This window comes from Anser brachyrhynchus, assembly GCF_964034855.1.
Source record: "Anser brachyrhynchus genome assembly, chromosome: 1".
Lineage (NCBI taxonomy): Eukaryota > Metazoa > Chordata > Aves > Anseriformes > Anatidae > Anser > Anser brachyrhynchus.
Window position 1 is genome coordinate 7,010,492 of NC_137694.1, and position 14,598 is coordinate 7,025,089.

General features: G+C 43.7%; 1 protein-coding gene across 3 annotated transcripts in view; it reads left to right on the plus strand.

Moving 5' to 3' along the window:
• CAMK1D (calcium/calmodulin dependent protein kinase ID) overlaps window positions 1-14,598 on the plus strand; it is a 221,640-nt gene that overhangs the window by 196,411 nt on the left and 10,631 nt on the right. For all 3 annotated transcript variants that reach the window (XM_080605573.1, XM_080605574.1, XM_080605572.1), the window contains exons 7-9: window positions 2,226-2,338; window positions 4,350-4,428; window positions 14,386-14,473. In XM_080605573.1, the coding sequence (XP_080461699.1) occupies window positions 2,226-2,338; window positions 4,350-4,428; window positions 14,386-14,473 (280 nt within the window). The remainder of the gene's footprint in view (window positions 1-2,225; window positions 2,339-4,349; window positions 4,429-14,385; window positions 14,474-14,598) is intronic.

Genomic DNA, 14,598 nt, shown 5'->3' on the forward strand with positions numbered 1-14,598 from the left:
CATCGCCGTCCTAACTTGTGCTCTTGTACCTCTGCCAAGGTAATTAGTATGGTGAACATTTTAAGAGAGTTATTTCTTTCTGCGGAGAAGCCTGACAGCACCTCAGCACGCACAGCGCTGTCTGCTCGCCTTAAAATGCTTTATCAGAGCAGTTTGGTTTTCTTTAAGGAAAGTGCTGAGGAAGGCAAGAAATTAATGGAGGGCTGTCAGACTTCTCGTACGGAGCCCACTGAGTACCCCAGGGAAGAGGGGCAGGGGGATAGCTCTGAGTGCCTTTGCAGGAGCAGTTTTCCTCCAACCTGGGCACCTCTGCACCAGCGGCTGTCGCAGTGGTGGCAGCAGTCAGCTCCAGCCTCTCCAACCCATCAGTAATGCTCCCAAAATCTTGCAGATTGTGTAAAAGAGGAGGAAGGTGAAATTCAGTTAGTGTCCCCAAGACTGTGGGAGCTAAGCACTGAGATTTGTTAGATTAAAACATGATATATAAATGTTCTTCAAAGATATTTGTAAAGCTGGATCCAGTTTCTGCATTCAGTTACCAGATAATTTTTTTTTTTTGGTGCATTTTCCAGGTGGAGAGTGGCTTTTGGGGCTTTCGTTTAAATGCACCATTCCTAATGGCCCTTCTCATGTGCCATTTCCACCATGGGTCTCATACAGGAATTGCTGCATCAAGCCCCATACACAGGCATGTGCCTGTCAAGTAGATATGCAGCCTTGCTTCAAATGTAAATGCTTGTCTGGCACGAGGTTATCTTACTTGCTTTTGATAATGGCAGTCATCCAGTGGGACACAAATGAGGACTGACTCATCTGCTGTGAGAGATAAAGAGATGTCTTATTCGGTTGAAGCACAGTGGTTTCATTACAATGCTGCAAATTTCAGCAGAGTTCTTCCAGGTCAATATGGATCTGATGCAGATCAACATCTCACTCTGCATTTAAATTATTTATCGTGCACACTGACTCTTCAGAGCTAACAAAACACTGCTCCTTTCACCCTCAAGTGTTGAGTTGGTTCAAATAACCTCCAGGGCAGCCGACTGGCTTTGGGTTATAAATAACTTGAGTATTTCATTTCTTACAGTTTTACCCCCCTTGCTCTGTTGTTGCTGCAGTGTGGTGTTTCAGCTAGATCTTCAGTCTGTTTATAAGAGCAGGCTCTGCCCAGTTAAATACTTTATTGAGATTGATTGGCCTAGGGTTTAAGAACATGTAGGAAAAAGATCATTTAATTATCAGGGAAGCATGTGAAAAAAATTATTTACACCATAGGCTAGAGATAAGAGAAGGAATTAAGAAGAAATTAAGACATCTCTATACAGACACAAAAAACGTCTGGGCAACTGTGAGCAGGATGGCTTTGCTAAAACCAGCCTCAGAAGTCAATCTGGCACGTTGCAACGTTAAAACCTGAAGAAGGGATATCTTTGCTGATATGTCTGTGCAGAGAGGGACAGGCTACTGAAAGCAGCATCTGCTGGACGAGAGGGGTCTCTGACACACAGACTTTGCAGCTGCCTTGGCTCCGTGCAGCGCTGGAGGTAGTGCTCCTGTGCACAGCATCTGCAGGGCTGGAGGAGCCGTGCCTCGGCAGAGCAGACGTCCTGCTGTCTGCAGCACTGCGAGGGTGCTTCCTCACTGCTTTAGTTCAAACTGTGCACATAACATTCAATGTCCTGCTTGACCTGGGGCTTGGCTTTCTGGTTATAAACACTGAAGACCTGGGCAAGGATATTGTTAGCCTTAGGCAGCTTGAAGGGGGCAGCAAAATTGCTTTCAGAAGTGGGAGAGAAAGGGAGAGATTCTCCCAGTGCAACAGCAAGTCCATGCCCAGCCCATGCAGGCTCTGCTGGTTTTGTACCCCATGAAAGATCCTCTTACCATTTGTAGGGGAGAGGATGGAAGGGATCATGGCCATATTGCAAAACAATTCCTCCTCTACACACCCAAAAGCGTGCAGAGAGAAGTCAGGGTATCTGTGGGTCACTGTAGGATCAGTTGCACCAGATTGCTGTGCAGAATTCCTCTTTGTCATGGACAGTGCTGTTCTTCAGGAGTGTTTTTATGTGTTCCTGAACAAACTCGTCTCACGATAGCACTTGCCTGATTGAAAACTTAACGGGACAAGTCCTAAACAAGAGTTTCTCCTCCCTCCCCCTTTCTCACCTTCTTGGCAGAGATGAGTCCAAGTGTCACTTGTCTCTTCTCTTGTTCTCCATTAGGCTCTGTGGCTATCCCCCTTTCTATGATGAAAATGACTCCAAACTCTTCGAGCAGATCCTCAAGGCAGAGTACGAGTTCGACTCTCCATATTGGGATGACATCTCTGAGTCTGGTAAGAAACTCATGTATTTTCCACAACCAGGCATGCATGGAGCTATGCCTGTTGTAGGTATCCTTCATCAGGTGTGAGAATGTGCCCTCCATTGTGTGTGGAGCTCCTTTTAACTGAAAATCATTGGGAATGGGCATTTCTTTTAGCTAAATAGTCACAGGAAGTTATTTTTGCAGGAAATCAAACTAAGTACCAATTCATCCAGTCACATACAAAGCATTAAAATGGAGCTGGGACAGAAGGAGAAGATAGCAGAATGTCCCAAGAAGATGAAGCAGTATAATAACGCCATCACATCCAAATAAAATGCAGATGTTTTATATGTCACTAAGAATAGAGAAAGTAGTTCAGCTCTGTCACTAAAGCTGAGCTGCAGGTCCGAAGTGAGTCTGCAGCGTGTACAGCAAAGACAAATGAAAGAAGTTAATGGCTTCTAAACAAGGACAGTAAGCAGATTTGGAAACTGGGAGTACTGTCCAAGTGTCTGGATCCAGGTAGCTGCCCATGTGCTTCCCTGGTTCCCCACCCAGTGTAGAAACCTTTTAACCCATAGCACCTGCCCGTACCTACAGAGGCTTGCTCAGCATTGCATCCTGTGGGTACCACTGACGGGCTGTGGCCTCCAAGAGGTCACACAAGCTCGGAGTCCTTCCTCTGTCCATCCTGGGGAAACATCTGGCATTTCACGCAAGGGGAGAAATGAATTATAGGAAAAAAATACCATATAAATATATCCCTGGAAATACATTTTTTTTATTCCTTAGTAATACTGATTACTTAGGTGAGACATTAAAAGGAGTGTTTTATTTTAAAGACGATCCTTGTGGGTCCCTTCCAACTCAGGATATTCTCTGATCCTATGAGATATCCTGCTATCTCCTCATAGAATAATATTTCATGCTGCTTACATCTGCAGTCCAGATATCGTTGGGAGAGATTGCTTTAAAATATATGTGATGAGAGGTTTTTTAAAGCCTGTAAGAATTTTCTGAGCAAATATGAAGGTCTGCTGGCAGACTTCTTTGCATTTTGGGGGAGAAAGTACATCACCTAAAGCAGCAGTAAGATTTTCCTGCTATATATGGCTTTGCTGTTGCTCCTTCAGCTGCTCTCACATGAAACTACTGGATACATGCCATGCTGTGATCTCCCTTCCCTCCATCCTAGCATCAATTAAAAACACACTACCTCGTGCCCAAGGGAGTCCCTTTTCCTTGGTAACTGGTTTTAAAATACACAACATGTCCTCTTCACTGCCCACGTATGCGGTTGCTTGGAATGAGCCATGAAAGGCTCCTCTTGCTGCAGTTTCTGGCCTTCTCCTTGCCTTTCCCTCTCAACTTCCCAGCATCTCCAGCAGGTGTGGCCATATTCAGACCACTAAGGTGCTCAGAAGCACTTGGCTAACCAGGGAGCTAGGAGCTAGCAGGATCAAATTCTTCTGACTCCAAATTACTCACCCTACTCCTAAGCATACCTGCAGGAGTAGAGGTCTTAGGCTTCTATCTGCCATATTAAATTTGTTGGATTTGGTACTGAGTCACTTTGGTTATGTCTATATTTATAAATGACAAATGGGCCAGGGCCATTTCCTGGCACTGGTGGCATCTGGTGGCCCTCTGTTAAATCTCCTTTTGCCCTCAGAACAAGGTAGCATCCTGCCTATGGGAAATGGGCCATGCTTCTTCCCAAAAGATGCTTGGGAAGGAGCTAGGTGGTCCTGAAGGCAGTTTTAAAAGGGACAGCTCAAGAAGCTAGATGGTGGCTTTCCATCAGCTGTGAGCATTCCCTGAAACTTTTCTTTTACTAGTTCAGGCACCATTTGTTTACTAGATCAGACATCAATCTTCGCATTATCCAAGCAACATCTTCCATACCTATGGGGAGTTCTCTCAATAATTTGGTTGCTGCTGGATGTAAATAGGAAACCTAAGTGTTGGTCTGACCATATTGCAGAACTCAGTATTAAATTTATTCCTTTAAATGATCTTTCTTTTTTTTTTTTTAATAGCTAAAGACTTCATTCGGAATTTGATGGAGAAGGACCCTAATAAAAGATACACCTGTGAGCAAGCAGCACGACACCCTTGGTAAGCAACAGTCACTGCTGTGAAACCCTCAGGACAGAGAGCATCGTTTAACACTCACTCCATTGTCCTCCAGATTTTCCTGGAAAAACATGATGGACTTTAATCTCGTGCATCAACCTGTTGAGTATCTGTGTAACGATTCAGTGAAAGGCTGCACTATGTTGACTGCAGTGCAGCAGTGGGATACACTGAAATGACTGAACCCAGAAAGCATATTTGGGGTTCTGGGCAAATGGTCAAATTGTGCAGGTGTGCAGAAAGCTGGGTATCAACCTGCTCATAAGGTCTTTGACAAGGTAACATCAAAACACCTAAGAGCATGTTAGGAGGTAGAAAATTCTCTGTGCTTCACAGATGGTGGCCTACCTCTTCACCTCATGCTTGCAGCACAGACCTGGTTTGGCATGCTGTTTACCCTGCCTTGTTGAATGAGGCAGGAAACACTAAGAGAGGGATAAGCTGAGACTGAATTAGTCTAACAATGCTGCTTCTCTGCAGTGACTACAGAAAAGTGCCTGGTCTGGCTGTATTCGTAGTTTAGACCTCCATTAAGTGCTTTACATGAGATGATGCCTTTGCACATAGATGACTTGACCAACATTACCCACAGATCATGTAGCTGAAACAGGAATGGCTCAAGGCCTTTTGACCAACTCGCTTAGCGTCACCCCACTCTGCCAGCTGCACCCAAAAATGGGTTTTAGATACAAGTCTTTTGTCGGGGATCATTATATATGAGGCAAGACTATCTTTGGTTGTTACAGTAGCTGCAAAAGAAAGGAGTCAATGACGGTATTTTCACCTCAGGTATGCATTAGACTGTGCTTTTATGCCATCACAATTACCACAAATGCCATTTCCTTTTGCAATTTCTGGAGTGTTAGCTGGATAAGAGCATTAGGCTGTGCATTTCTCAGGGAACAGAAGTTTTCCTGACTGTCCCCAGCACCTCAGGAAAGCCATTGAGCCAGTGTCATAACTACCTAAACAGCTTGATGGACCTTAAAAACGTCCTGGTGATGCAATCTCAGCCCGGTGATTAACCTCACATAGTGCAGCTGAGTGTAAAATGCCTGCTAGGAAAAGCACAGGCAGAGAAGTTATTGGTGTTTTTCTGGGTAGTTTTGGCTTTGAGGTGTTTATGCTCCCCTCTCTGACCCCTGACTAGTTTGTCTCATCCCACTGCTGCTCTCAGTCCTGGGACAACATGGATAGTAAATCCTTTCAAAGGTTTTTGCAGAGGAAAAAAAACCATTTTGGCTCACTTACTGGTGATATTTTACCAATATGCAGGGTGATGAATTACCCTGATCATTAACTGATAGTTTTGCACTCATGAAGGAGGCGGTAAGTTACAACTACAAAAGCAGGACACTGTAATGGCACTGATTTATTCATGGTGGGAGTGAGGTACCAACGTCTGACTGCCAGTTGCTGTATTATAAATTAGGCTGAAGGTAAGATTGAGGGCCACCCTTTACAATTAAAACAGTTGTAGGAAAGGTTTGGGATGCAGAAAGAAATGTAAATCATTGAGAAAATCAAAGTTCTTGCTTTTCATTTTCCGTGTAGTGACAATGAGAAACGTCTTACAGATGGTTATCAGCTTGGTCAGCTGGGTTATTGGCTGGCATCAATGCGAATGAGAGATGAGGGAAAGTCAAGGCCTGGGTCTGCCCTTTTTCCAGTTCCCCATCAATAACTGTGTTTCCCATCAATATGTGCTTTCTGTGTGACAAAAAAAGAAATCTGGGAAATGAAATCTGACATTGGTGAGATGAAAAAAAAAAAAAAAAAAGCATTTCTAAATGATACTGACCTGAGCCTCAGGAAATTAAACAAGTTACAAAAGTCAGTATTAGAAATACAGAATAAATAATGGGAACGCAAATCCCAGCAGGGAATGAGGTGACCATTTGTATAACTGAGAAGCAGATTTTCCAAAGCCCCACATCCAAGATACACAAAGCGTAAGCATCCAGCTCTTGGCCCCGCTACATCTGTGTTGGTTGCTGGAGTGCAACAAAGAAACGTGGCACTTGTAACACACACAGCTTCTGGGCCCTCCTAAAGGAACAAAATGATAAAAAGAGTTTTCTTTTTTTTTTTTTTTTCATGGCCCACAGCCAATGGAAACTCACAGGCTGCTCCATAATGTTTGGTATTTTCTACAGAATCCAATCTTCCGTTGAAGAAACCCCCCTCAAAAAGGGATTTCCCCCGTTTCTGTGGCCGGGGTCTTTTTCTGCCAGTCTGACTTTGCAAGGCAGTGGTTCATTTGAAGGGCTGCCTGCAAAATTCCCAAATCCACCTCTCTCCCACATGATCTGCAGAGCACAGCAGGTGGCAAAGGCAGTACGTGTCAGTGGATTAAAGAGCAGAAGGAGGGCTGTGCAGTAAAAGCAATGCATAAATGTATCCAGAGGGATGGCTTCAGACCCGCCACTGTCCTCCCCAGTGTGCCCCTGAGCAGATGTCTCGATGCCTCCTTCCCCCTTGCTCTTGAAAATCTTCCTGTAACATAAATGTCACAGTTTTGGACCTCTCTGGTGAGAGGTGCTGTGCTTCTTGGAGGCTCTGGATCCTGTAGTGATAAACACTACCCGATTGCCTTTTTGGATCGTCAAGGCTGCTCTCCCAGATATCATCTGTTATTTCAGAGTTAGTGGTAAGACCTCATTTTGCCAAACCGTTGCTCAAGAAGCATTTTCCACCCAGATTGCTTATGCCAGGAAATAATGAGGTTTTTACTGTTCCTTTTCTCAGTTTAGCCATTATATCTGTTGCAATGGCATCCTCCCCTCCCCTTCAAATGCGGAGGAGGAGGTGGAGAGCTCGACGCTTCTTCTCAGTGGTCAATTGTGTCCTTCCCTCAGCCTGGATATAAGTTTCCAGCAAGCCCAGGCGTGAGTTCCTCTGTCTTGTGGCTGTATTTAGTGTCACAGCGGTTGGAGACAAGGGTGCAAGTGTTTAGCCAACAGAGAGAGGCTACAGTGACTATTATAATGGGGACATCCCATCCCACCTGTTTTGCATGAGCATGTATTTTTCAGCATACATCCCTGTTACAACCTCACATTCCATAGTGTCTGCATTGTTTTATTTTCTGTATGGAATCAAAATTAGTGTAAGTGGATAAGTCTCTTGGCTTGGCTGGAGGAGATGATCTGGTAGAGAAGCATAAATGAGAAGGTAGCTTCAGGTAGTGACAATTTCTAGCTTTCCCCTTTTACTTCCCCCTGTGAAATCTTTTTCTGCAGTGACGGATCTTTAGGATCACCCAAAAATCGGGAAGAAATATGTCAAATCATGAATACTTCTAAACACGTAGATTATAATCTAAATGCGATAAAAAATTGATACCTACGCATAAGTTGGCAACCTGGTCAGGAGACTTTGTTGTTTCAATGTATAATATTTGTGAAAAACTGATTTTCCAAAATATTCCACTGATTTTAATTACCCAACCAAATAAATTGATAAGGTTTCCAAGAACTAGATCTTGCAAGATATTGCATTTGTGCCTTTAAGGTTAATAATCTCCTGGAATTTCAGGAAAATGCTCAAGAATAGCCAGCTATTCACATGACTAAATGTTTGTACAGGATCAGACCCTAAAAAAAGTAAATACTTCTTCCTAATGGCCCACTTTTCTGTGCTGTATCTGCTCCCCACATGCCTGCATTTACGTGATGTTTTGCTATTTATAATCAAATGGCCTTGGCAGGAGGACAGTATGTTAAACTTGGAGTTGGCAGAAAAGGAGGCTAATAATTGCAGTGAAGTATGGTAGCAGAAACAGTACAATATGTAAGGCTTGTTGGTATAATGATTACACCGCAGGCTGCACAATCTGTGCATTTATACAGATTTCTCCAGTTTAATATACAGATGACTTATGCTTTCCATTGGAAAAGTGATTTGTTTTATAGCATATCTTTCACCGAAGCTTGCACTGTTTATGATGTGTTGCAAAGGTGCAATGTTCTGTTTCATTGTTCCATTGTGACTTTTCGAAAAGGACGTGGAAAATGAAGGTACGAAAAGAGTGGGGTAATTTGCTGCAGCTTGATACATTTTAATGTTTCCCGAGCTCGTATTAATGACAGCAATTAAGTTTATTAAATATATTGCCATGTCAAAACCCACATCCTGTTTAAGGCAGCAGCTCAGGCTGCAGTGATTAAGGGCGAGCAGCAGAAATCCAAGGATCTGTTTTTTCCAGCTGTAGGACCACACTGTGCTCCCCATCAGGTTGAGCTGGGTCCTTTAGCCCTGGGGCTGGCCCCAAATTCAATTTTGGCACAGGGGGAAAGAAAAGAGTCCTCACAGGGAGAGGAGAAGGCCCAACAGTTAAGAAGCTGAAGTGGGAGCTGGAAGATGTTCTGTGAACTTATCTGCTTTGTCACGCATTTCCCAAGTGACCTTAAATGGGATTTAGAGCAGTGTGCTGCTGCTGGTTACAGCATTGTAGACAACCAGGGACGTGGAAATTGAAGGGTGTTATATGTGTTGCCTCCTTATATAAACTGCATAGGAGAGAAGGAGGTTGTGGCACCTGAATTGTTGTGACACCTGTGTTAGCGGATACAAGCGTGGCCTTCACCTTCCCCACTGCTCATGGGGAGGGAGAGCGGATACTTGGGACGTGCTGACATCCATCCCCACCTACGTCAGGAATTGCAAAGCTTTGGCAAGGATTGAACCCCTGCAAATTGTGACCATGACCCTGTGTGTTTATTATGTGCCAGAGAGCACAAGCCAGATAATAATTTCCACCCAGGGAAAGGACATGGTTTACAAAGAGCTCAGTTCTCAGACAATGTTGTTTGAAGTGCGAAAAGGGCTCTCTGAAGGGAACTGCTGATGTTTACAACATTAAATCAAACTCTTGTCGAGTTCATCCCCGCACTCTATTTATTTTGGAGCACCACTGATACCGTATGCGTGTGTGTATATTTATACACATGCATGTGTGTATCTGTGCATATATATGTGTGTGTGTGCATGTATAGAAGAGTTGTGATCCTTCAGCCTTATCCATTCCAGCTAACTCCATGTTTCCTGTCATCATACTCAAGAGTATTTCCAAGCACTGCTTGGCCAGCACGGCGTTTGAGTTGGCTGCCTTCAGTGAGTATGAAGGGTCAGAAAATAATGCTAGATGAAAGACTCTGCCTGCCATCATGGGCAGGGAGGACACGGCATGCAAGAGACATATGCTTGCAGTATGCTAACAAAGAACCGTCTAAAAGAAAACTTACTGTTTTCGTCTTTGTTGGACGTTCCTTTCAAAGCTTAGAAGTGCTATATCTAGATAAATTGCTGTGATAGCTTCAAACAAAAAAAAAAAAAAGAGCTAACATAAATTTGAAATAATATCTGATCATTAGATTAGATTCTTCTCATGTACAGGGCCATATTTTCTATGGTTATTCATGAGCAGAGTCCTTGTTAGTTTCAGTGGGAGTATTTGTGATGGAGAATATTCAGATCGTGGCCCTTGGTATCTGATTCTTTGTGTTGAGACACTCATATATTTGCGAAGGGATGTAAGACCAGCTTCAGCACAAAGTTCCCCAAAGAACAGTCAGGATGTAGCTACAGAACAGGGACCCCAAGAGAAAAGTTAGGTCCCAGTGAGTGTAGTAAGTCCTTGCTCAGTCCTGGGTGATGGTCAGCATGATAATAGATTGTTTCTGATTGTTCAGATTTACTTAATTTTATTTTTGTATATGTGTGTGGTAGGTAGAAGTAAAATCTTTTACTGGGCCAACATGTATAGTTGGTAGAAACAATGAAACTTCAGTGCTGACGCAGTTAACATCAAAGTGAACTGCAAAGTTAAGAACTATTGCTCAGGGTTTGAGTAGATATGCATCAGTTTGATTATCTCTGAAAGAGAAGATAGCTGTTTCTCATGGCAAGTGGAGCAGATTCCTGTAGCAGAAGGATATGTTGTGTGAATGCAGGGGAGGGAGGAAGAAGAAAAGATGCTAAGCTGATTCTGTCGTAAAAGAAAAAGCAAGACGGCTTATATACTCTGGATATCGAGAGTTAGAGAAAAGTCAAAGGGAGATTATAACATGCCCTAAAACCAATATCTCTATTAGATCTCATGCGTCAACTTCTCAGCATGGGAACTAAGGTTCATGATTAAACAGATTTAGTACAGATGCGATGACGCTCATGACTCCCACCTCAGGGTGAATTTGTGTGCCCAAAAACTCATCCGAATTTTCAAACTCTACCAGCTGATTGTGTAAAAGATATGACTTCTACCTGCTAACCTCCATCTCTCTCACCTCTCTGCTTAAACCACCACATCTCCAGCAAAACACACCAGAGAATGAGTACTAACTTTTCTTTTGGTTTCCTAGAAGTAAAACTATACTCTAAGCACCATAACACTATGAGTATTTTATAAGATTTATAAGACTGAAGATCCTCCAAGTGCAAAGTACAGTATAAATGCACAGTCCTCATGTTACAGCATTGCACTGTTAACAGGATAATTCTTGAGGGGGGGCTTGGAGAGCAATCCCACAGCCAGCTTTGGCAGCTGGGGCTATGTTTTGGGCCACACCATTCAGCATTCCAACACGTGTTTGAACATCTCCTGCTGAGCCAAACTAGCCCCAGCAGTGTTCTTATTTTGTTCTGGTTAAAAACTTGCATCTGCAAGGTGCTAATGCTGCTGAAGAGACCTTAGATGTAGGTTGGTCCCCACCAGTGTAGCACTTCAGGTCTTCACAGGGCATCTGTCAATCCCTCGGTGAAGTAGACAAGTATTATTCTTATTTGGGAAACATCCAAATACCAAGGCTATTTTTTCAGGATTACCAGAACTATGTCATCAACACAGAGTTAGTGGTGGTAGGAGACAGTTTGTGAACTATTGGAACCAGCCGTTTCTTACTGAAACCACCATGATTTCAGAAAATGATCCCTAAACTCAATATATATAACATATATATAGTCTGCATTTGAGCTGCATGCCTGATGAAAAGTTTCATATAGCAAAAATGCATTTGTGAGTCCTTCTGGAGACTGACGGGAAAGATCTTCTGGGAGAGCTGGCAAGGGTATCATACCCCAGGACCTTGTTCTGCCCATGTTTCCAGAATAAAATTTGACAAGTGGGAAATGTGATCTGTGCTTATACAGCTTGCTAACAAGCTTGTTCATAAAGCAAAATGCTTCATTAACTTGGTAGGAAAAAATGTTCCTTCCAAATGTAAGTAATCTTCTCTCTGCTGTTCTGTCATTTTGATCAGTTACTGAACAGATCGTTTGGCTTGTAGTCATCCACATATGAAGTGCCTGGCTAAAAAATTTAGTTTTCTTCCACAGATCTGTACTATGACAGCCAGTGCTCCCAGCTGGTACGTGTTGAGGGCACGTGTCTACACCGAGGAGGTGTCCTTGGATGGAGCAGAGTGCTCGTGACATTTTGGAGCGACTCTGACTAGCTGTTTGCATTCCCACCAGGAAACTCTGCTAGGGCCCATGTGCACCAAAAGGTTGAGCAGTGTGCAAGGAGTGCACACAGATCTTCATGCACTTGTGCACCTAAGATAGTGAGCTGTACAGGGCAGGCAATGCTGCTAGAGTCTTCTCAGGCTGCTGGCTCATAGAAGTGACCTGGAGGCAGTCATGGATACTCTGTTATGTCAGTTGGGTCATGTAGGCCTTTGGTAAAGCTGTAGAAACCACCTCACATGATGGTTCCATGCCTGAGAAATACAGAAAATGCACTGTATGAAGTGTGCAAGGGCAGCTGGGCTCTGGATCCATCTAGGAGTGTATGTTGTATGGGATCCATCAGAGGCTGAGATGGGCCTGACTGTATTCCCTGTGTAAATAGTGACCATGATGCTTAAACTAGATGCTGCCTCAACAAACTTAGAGCTGCCTGGACCCAGTGGGAAATCTAGGCCAACTTGCCTTGCTATCAGTGAGAGGCGATCAGGAGTTCGCTTCCGAGGAAGATCTGAAGGTCTTCCAGTTCTCCTCTCCATCACACCTCACCTTCTCCATCAACAGGACAGGGGCCCAAGAGGTGTCAGGTGCCACTTGGGAGCCCTGTTCTGTTCATGGTACCCATTCTTTTATCTATTTAGGTGGCAGTTATGTGGTGGTGGTGGTCAGCAAAGTGCCCTTCCCAGTTGGAGAGGGGCTACCCTGAGTGGGAACCCTGCCCTTTCCTGCCCACGCTTCTCCTGGCTACAGTACTATTGAATAACTCAATATAGAGTAGGTCAGCTCCAACAGGCTGGAATTGGTGGCTCTCCTGTCTCATGAAGTGAAGGTTTAGTCCCTCATTTTCCCTCCAAGAGTAAGTATTGTCTCATATCTCTCACTTCTTGGGTGAGAGCTACCATCAGGAACGAGGGGAGCAGTTTGGAAGAGACTGCTCCCAGACAGCACTAATTAGATGTGCCACTGACACGAAAGCAGAAATTGCTGCAAGTCCTATGAAGAACAAGGTTACAGTTTGAAACGATCTGGGCAAAATGAAAAGAATGTCTCCAATTCATGGGATGCATAAACGGAAACAGCAGGCTGGGGTATGTAAGCAGAGTTTCATCTTTTAAGAAACACAAAGCAGTGCTGCCATTCTGCTGCCTTAGTTGGAAAAGAGTGAGGCTTGGGTACCGCCCTCTGAGGAAGATGTGGGCTAGTTGGAGAAAGTCCAGAGAAGCTCACTAGATCAGAGGATTAGAAAATATGAGTTATGAAGAAACAGTGAAAGAATCAGTTTGTTTAGTCTAGAGCAGAGAAGACGGAGGGAAGGCATGATAACAGTCCTCAAATATGTGAAAGGATGCTTCAAAGACAAAGGGAACAAACTAGTTTCCATGCCTTCTGGGAGATAGCGGGGCACCGAAAAAGATTGTCTGAGAAGTCTCCATCTTTTGGAGATCTTTAAGGATTGTTTAGGCAAATACCTGTCAAAATTATTTTGACAAAACTGGGGTAGGGGGAGGAATAGATGATCATTGTGTCCCCCAGACCCTCCAATTCTGCTATTCGAGGTCCCCAGACCAGGAGGCTCTGTCCCTGACAGATGTCTCATTTCTTCAATTTCTTAACATTTTCTGTTGCTAATAAACATCAGGCTTCTACGCTGGTGCTAAAAAAAAAAAAAAATTGATTTCTGAAAACATCACATACAATATAGGAGGCAATCTTTGCTTCCTGGCTTCACCTATGTCGGGTAGCATTATTTACCCCAGCACACAGCCTAATATCAGTTCACGAATGTGCCTACACTTCCAAAAGATCTCATGCCTTGATGAGTTCAGTAAATTAAGGAAATCCTCTTGAAATAACTATGTTTTCCAGAGAATTGAATGTGTCTATCTGTTCAAGAAACTGCACAATATCAATGAAGTTTCTCAGTCAAGTGCTGTTCAGCTTAAGCTATTTGTGCAGCTGTGCTAATTTAGTGAGTCCATGTATCTGTTTTACTGTTAATCTACATTAATCAAGACGAATGGCTATGTATGTTGTAGGGTGGCAGGAAAATCTCCAGTGCAAACAGAAATCAGACAGGTTGGAGTGGCTCTGGAGGCTGCTGCATGGCTGAGGCTAAAAGTAGTCTCAGCCTGTTGATGTTAAATCTTTAGATGTAAAGGGAAAAAAAAGGTACAATGTTTTCATCAAGGGCTGTAATGGTGACAGAAAGCAGCCATGCACCAACAAAAGGTCGTACCTCTTTGTAGCTGCCAGATCTACAAGCCTTATCTATGCTTTGCTTTTATTGCCCCAGATTTTCCACCACTGCTGCCAGCAGAGACAGTGGTGGGAAGTCGGAGGCCTCATGTGAATGAAATCAGCATCTCACTAGGAGCAATTGCACCTTGGACCAGACTTATCTGTTGAGGAGAAGAAGAATGGGTATTCAAGGAGAGCAAAGGATGTCTTAAAACCTGCCTTGTCTGCCTGTTTCAGGATTGCTGGCGATACGGCACTCAACAAGAACATCCACGAGTCTGTCAGTGCTCAGATCCGGAAGAACTTTGCAAAAAGCAAATGGAGAGTAAGTGACCCATCCTCAGAGGTGACGCTTGGACACATAACTCTGCTACCGCAGCATCTGCACAGCCCTCACAGCACGTCAATGCCTTAAATAGAAAATTGCTTTTGTGGCCCAAAATTTTGGAC